The 6,941-nt window shown below is 44.4% G+C and overlaps 1 protein-coding gene across 2 annotated transcripts in view; it reads right to left on the reverse strand.

Moving 5' to 3' along the window:
* LOC117722330 (nuclear body protein SP140-like protein) overlaps window positions 1-6,941 on the reverse strand; it is a 41,924-nt gene that overhangs the window by 32,393 nt on the left and 2,590 nt on the right. For both annotated transcript variants that reach the window (XM_034521380.2, XM_034521379.2), the window contains exons 2-5: window positions 5,960-6,122; window positions 4,893-5,064; window positions 2,771-2,854; window positions 98-178 (exon numbers count right to left, since the gene is read on the reverse strand). In XM_034521380.2, the coding sequence (XP_034377271.1) occupies window positions 98-178; window positions 2,771-2,854; window positions 4,893-5,064; window positions 5,960-6,122 (500 nt within the window). The remainder of the gene's footprint in view (window positions 1-97; window positions 179-2,770; window positions 2,855-4,892; window positions 5,065-5,959; window positions 6,123-6,941) is intronic.

Below are 6,941 nucleotides of genomic sequence, written 5' to 3' on the forward strand. Positions count from 1 at the left end.
TCTGTGTGCATGTAAGAACAGGGTAGGATGAGAAAAGGCGTGAGGTCTTTCTCTCTGGCAGACTCACTAGCTAACTGGCAAGTGAAGGCTCACTCACCTCCACCATTGCATTGTGGAAGGCTGGGCATCTCCTCTGCTTGTTCATCATCCATGATTGAATTTCCAGGACTACAAGATGCTGAAGAAAACAAGGAGTCAATGAACCATGCAGAGGGACCAGATAATACCTCAGTGTGCTCAAGTGGAACCAGGAAGTTCAGGGAATATAAGAAAATCAGGAGTACAAGCAATCCAAATGACAAAATTGACTGTGTATCACTAATAGCCAGTAGACCAAGACACAGTCCTTCCCCAATAACTAATACTTTGACATGCATAAAGGACCCACATCTTCTACCCATAAGCATTAGGTTGTTTCAAGCAGCAGTCGCAAGTATTTCTACCCATAAGCATTGGGTTGTTTCAAGCAGCAGTCACAAGTATTTCTCCCTATTTCCCACAACAAACAAAGGATCAAAGAAGAACCAAGAAACCAAAATAACTAAGAAAGTTTCACACACATTCTCTATAATGGAGGCAGACAGGAAGTTGCAATGTTCAGGGAGGAAAGGAATCAATTCTGCTGACACCAGGAAGTTGTTGAACTCATGGAGAGTGTAAGCTTTGCCAACTGCATTTTTCTGAGTGTCTGGTTGAGTTAGGGAGAGTAAGTTCGATGGAGCAAGATGAAATTAGAAAAGGCATTTGAGATCAAGAGCTGTTTGTTTAGTCTTAAAATGAAATAAGAAGTCTGATTTGTGGGGCTGGAAAGATGGTCTAGTGGTTAAGAGCACTTTTTCTTCTTCCAGGGAATCCAGAGTCAATTCCCAGCACCACATGGCAGCTCACAACTCTCTGCAACTCTAGTTGCAGAGGATTTGACATCCTATTGAGACTTCTTTGGATGCCAGGCAAGTGTGGGCAAGCAAAACCATCATGTATATGTATATGTATATGTATATGTATATGTATATGTATATGTATATGTATATGTGTGTATTAAAATTAAAGAAATCTGATTTGCCTTTTCTGTTAGAAAAAAAAATGGACAGATTGTAGTTAGTGGAAGACTGTTTTATATTAGGGAGGGGCAGTCAGTAACAACCCTGCTTCAGAATGGAGAAATAGTGTCCCATGCTGGAACAGAGACACCAGCACAGGAGGAAGGTCCTCTGTGGATACAGATATCATGTGGAACTGTGCAAGTGCCTCATACTGATGTTCTTGAAGCATGCAGATGGAGAAGTCTGTGGAGGAGCCACATGAAGACAGTCAGGCCTGCAGATGAAGCTGACAGGCAAGTGTGAAGGTTCTTGTTTGGGGACCATTAACTTACAGATGGGAGCAGGGAAGAATGATTGGAAGAGGCTTATTGCCCATGCACATTTTCCAATGCCATTTTGAAAGTTGGGGACACCACAATCTGAAAACTCACATCTGATGTACTCACCTTAGGGCAGAAGTTGTATTCAACTCCTAACTCAGTCCCTCCAAAGTCTCAAACTGTTTCCTCCCTTCACAGAAGGTAAGTTTTGCTCTCAACTTATTGTTATTTTTATTGTTGGTGTTGTTGCTGCTGATGCTGTTGATATTGATTTGGGGGTGGGAGAGTGTCTCACATACCAGGACACATATGTAGAGGTCAGGGGACCAATGATGGGAATCAGTCCTCTCCTGTATAGATGTGAGTCCCTAAGAGCAAACTCAGGTCATCGGACTTGGCAGCCAGTGTCATTTAACAGGACTCCTACTGGCTTTTAATTCATTCTTCTTTATTTTTTCTTTGTGTGTAGGGCTGATAATTCCTCTGTGCTATTTATTAGCATCTCATTTTAAACTCTGCACCTCATTTTGTAAGTGAGTGTAGTAGCCCTTTGCCCATAGTGTTCACTTCCCCAGCTCAGTCTGGCCTTTTTGGTTAGCTTGCTGTTTCTTGGTTTTTCCCACAAAATTGAATTTGAACATCTCATCGCCTCCCTTTCTGTATGTTCTGCTAATCATCCTTTCATACCATAAAAAGTCTCTGTTCACTGTGGACAAAGAGCAGACTCCTTCCCAAGTCCTCTTCAGAAGTCTTTCCCAGGAGTCTTCTCGGTTTCCGTTGTATTCATCATGTCCACACTCCTGGCCCAACCATAGGGAAAGTGGCTCGAGGAGATCAGTGCTCCTTGGTAGTGTACCCCAAATGGTGACATGTCTAGTTAGCTGATACACTTGTCACTCATAACTCAAGATCCTTGGCTGCATCTACAGTTCTCAATGTCCTTCTCTTGTGTATGGTCTATACTCAAGACAGCTCTCAAACAGCTTGACATGAGGCTCCTATACTGCTTGTGTCTCCTGAGAAAGTTCAAATATTGAGCTTATTCTATCCATCTATGGAGAGGATCAGGAGAAGTAAAACGAATGGGTGCTTGGATGCATGGATGGATAGATGGATGCATGGACAGATGCATGAATAGATAGATAGATAGATAGATAGATAGATAGATAGATAGACAGACAGACAGACAGACTGGCAGATATATGGATAACAGATGCTTGTATTTGTATGTGGGTGAGTCAGTGGATAGGTGTATAGCTGGATAGACTAGTAGATAGATGGATGGCTACATGCTTAGATGTCGGAGGGCGTCTGTGTGTGTGTGTGTGTTGGGAATGGTCATTAGAGACGGATTAAGGCAGGAAAATAGTATCAGTGAGTTAATTGGTGTTCTAAAAACATAATCACCTTCCCTAATGACTGGTGGCAATCTGGGCCTCTCTTCAACATCTCTTCCATTCATACTCGAATGAGTCCTATGATTGTCAGAAACTGAGGAGAGACAAGACAAATGACCAAATCAGACAGTGATGGAGCAAAGACCTCCGAGCACTCTCTCTAGGTTCTGGCACTCAGCACACAGGTGAGTTACTTCACCTCATCTGAGATGCTCGGCCCCACCCACCCAAAGCCTTGCTTTGTCTGTTTTCTTTCTGCTCACTTCTGTTACTTTCTTCTCATCTTTGGTCCCTAGTGCTTTTCTTCTATGGCATAAAGCATTGTGAAATGACACAGAGTCTGTCCTTCTAAATTTGCAAGCTTTTGTAGATAAATGATAAGATTTGCAGAAACTTTCTGAATAACCATTTGATGTAAAAACAAGATTCTGTGGAGGGATAACTGGCCTGCTCAAGGCTTGAGTGGGTGCTGAACCTCAGGTCTTGGCTGCCATTTCTCTGGGGATCAGGTAACAAGAAGTAGACATGAACAAGGAGAAGAGAAAGAAAGATATTAGGGGTTTCAACTGTGAGCCGAGCTGCATCTCAGTTATACATCCGGGTGCACACTGGACTCCGGTGTTTCTGTTCAGCCTTCTAACCCTTCTGGTACCCAGGAAGGTTAGAGACAGACAGGCAGTGGGAACATTTACATCATGGTTTATATCTCTTCAAAACGATCAGAGGAGAGTGAAGGCCAATTATGACTTAAAGTAAAGGCAGAAGACATTTACAAGTGACTCAACTATGACAGGAAGGGCAGGGGGCTTCTGTAGGGGGAAAGGAAAGCTTAGAGAGACAGTAGTGAAGGAAAGAAGGAGGGAGGGAAGGGGAAGGAGGGAGGGAGGGGCTTCTGTAGGGGAAAAAGAAGGCTTAGAGAGACAGGAGTGAAGGAAAGAAGGAGGGAGGGAGAGGGAAGGAGGGAGGGAGAGACTTCTGTAGGGGGAAAGGAAGGCTTAGAGAGACAGAAGTAAAGGAGGAAGGGAGGGGAAGGGAGGGAGAGGAAAGGGAAGGAGGGAGAAGGAAGAGAGGGGGAGGAAGAAAGGAGGGAAAGGGAGGAATGGAGGGAAAAGAGGGAGGAGGGGAGGGAGGGATAGAGGAGAAGTGAAGGGGGGAGAGAGGAGAAGGGAAGGGAGCAAGAGGGGAGGGAAGGGAAAGGGAAAAGCTACTATCTTTCAAGGATGCAAGAAAGAAGAAGAAATAGAGGGATGGAGGGAGAGAAATAAAGAGACTCTGCTTGAACTGAGTCTGGGAAGTTGTTCTGGTTACAGAGAAGCACAGCCCTGAAGAGGAAGCAGTGCTTCCATGGCAGGATGAGTAAGGAGAAACTGAAAAATTGCTTTCTTCAAGCAGCGCAGGCAGCGGCTTAGCTATCAGTGATCCTCGGGTGGCAAGTGAGGAGTGAAGCACCCGCTCTCAACCCTCAGAGCTGCATTTCAAGCTGACCCAGCAACAGAATAGAACCACACCCAGATCCTGCAGAAACAGTCTTCGCAAGAGCTGACTGATGAGCTGTACCTTCTGCAAGGGTGAGTCCTCTGGAGGTAGGGGAGCTGCAGAACTGAAGCTACAGGGAATGAACGGGAATAACAGAGGCTGGTCTCTACTCAGGACCTGTGACTCCATGTTCATGCCATGTGCCAGCACCTTGGTTCTAAAAGCCCAGCCTGTTCTTACACTCTAGGCTTACACACGCTGCCCTCGAGTGTCTGGGCCCAACCTGGGCTCCTCTTGTGATTTCTCTATTCTGCTGAATGATAAATGTTGCATGTTTACCATTGCAAATGTCTGCAAGCATCAGTGAGAGGTGCCTTCTGTCTAAGGAAACTCATCCTTCATACTGTGTTTTATAGCATGAAAATCAGGTCCTGGCTGAGCTGGCTGGCTGTGTCACTTGGCCTATGTGTAAGCTCCTGACTACATGGGCCATATGTGTTTCCTATATCCCCCTCCCCCCCTGCGCTTGAGAGACTTGACATAGTCTCTCGTTAAATTATAAGTCAACTGTCAATGAAAAAAATGAATGAATGGGTGGATGAATAAATGAATGAAATTGTCTTTCATTCCCTAAAGCAAGTGAGAGCTATAGTTACCATTTTGGAAGAAGTATTTTAGAGTCTCCTTTAAGTCGGGGTAGGCCTTCAGATGTGTTTTGCTGAATATCACTTTCAGAAGATTGCGGCTAAACTTCTTCTGTACTTCACTGAGGATGTCATATACCACTTTTTCCACTGGGACCAGGTTCTTAAATGCTTCTTCACATTCCTTAAAATATTGAATGCAGAATTATGTCATGATGGATTTATGGGTTATATGAGACTTGGATTGGTTCAAGTACCATTTCTTTTCTTGTAAAATGTCTGAGTTTTGCAAATATCAAGGTAGCGTCTTGCGTGGCCTCCGTACTAATGGACCCCTGCTCATCTGAAAGCAGCTCTGATGCTGACAAACAGTAGACAGGGAAGAGAGGGTTTGAAGAAGAATCAAATGATATGTCTGTAAGAGCCAGACCCTAACAGACCATGAATGGTGGCCTTGGGGGCCAGACAATTAACTCCCTGAAGACTGAGCTGGTCTGAAGGGCTGGAGGTAACCAAGCGAGCATTCCAACCACAGGGCAAAGAGAATGCATAAAGAAGAGAAGGCCTTGGTTATCACCAGGGGATCCCATCACTGATTTTTACCATTTTCTAGGGCTTCAGAGGTGCCTAAAGAACTAGGAACAACTTGAAGAGAGAGAAGCAAACAGGACTCCCTAAGTTTTATCCTCACATGACCCAACTGCCTGTGACTTCCAAAACCCTCAGGTTCCAGGATTTGGAGTAAGTAGGCTTTGTAAGGCAGTGCTGCTTAGGTGTGTCTACTTGCATCCTAGTTTCTGTCGTTACATTGCACAAGTGGCCCTGGGATGGTCTGGAGCATACTTTGGAGCATTTCTGCTTGCTATCCATCACTGTCACCGTGTGCTTCAGCCTCTGTTACTGCAGAGGTGGATGTAAGTGGTTCCTGTGATGTCTGCCTCTCCAGTTACCTTCTGACTTACAAGAAGTGAAGTCCCCTCCTCCCTGGAGGTGCTTCAGCCTGTTGGCTGCACCCAGTTTCAGCATGATACAGCCTGGGGCAGGCTTGCTGTCAGGACTGAGTTATTCTCCACATTTACCTGAAACTTCTGTTCAGAGATGAAGTCTCGGTCTCGAAGGCTCATGAGGAAAGGAAATGGCCTGGTGATGGCACTTGCTATCTCCACCTTGTTTTCTTTGAAGTGCTTGAACATGAGCTGATAGTCATCCGACTCCTCTTCATTCTGGTCCTCTGGAATTGTCCTAAGGGATAGATTCCATGCAGAAGTAGATATTGGTTTATAAGATGCCACCAATGGCTGGATAATTTCTGGCATGAAGAATGGTTCGCTAATATAAAATTTAAAAAAAAATTAAACATCTAATATAGTGACACACGTTGTGATGCTTTGGGACAGGGTAACATCTGTAAGTCTGGCTTGCCTGGAAGTTACTATGTAGGCAAGGCTAGCCTCACACAGAGACTTCACCTGCCTCTGCCTCCTGAGTGTTCAGATTCAAATCATGTTCCATCATGTCCAATACCGTGATTAGTTTTAATTGTCAACCTGACATAATTTATAATAATCTTGTATTGTGCGACTCTTAATAAAGAATTGTCCAGATTAGTATGGTCTATGGGTACATCTGTCCAGGGTTATCCTCATTATGCTAGTTGATATGGAAAGTTCCAGTCCACTGTGAGCAGCACCAATCCCTAGGCAGGGCATCCTGGGCGGCATTAAGTGTAGGGAGCAAGTTGAGCACTGACAGGCACACTTATATTCATTGCTCTCTGCTCTTGTCTGGACATGACCAACTGCTTCAAGTTCCTGTCTAGACTTTCCTGCAATGATGGCCTATAACCTGGACCTGTGGGCTAATAAGTCCTTTTTCCCCTAAATTGCTTTGTGTCAGAGTATGTTATCACAGCAACAGAAATGAAACTATAACACACTCTATAGACTTCTGGGAAAATGCAAATGACTAAAAAAAAAATAAAAAGCAGACCTTCTTCTTCCAATTCATTTGTAAAGGCAAAACAATTGACCCAGGACTGAGACGTGTGTGGCTCATCCATGG

Source organism: Arvicanthis niloticus, chromosome 17, assembly GCF_011762505.2.
Source record: "Arvicanthis niloticus isolate mArvNil1 chromosome 17, mArvNil1.pat.X, whole genome shotgun sequence".
In the NCBI taxonomy this organism is placed as follows: domain Eukaryota; kingdom Metazoa; phylum Chordata; class Mammalia; order Rodentia; family Muridae; genus Arvicanthis; species Arvicanthis niloticus.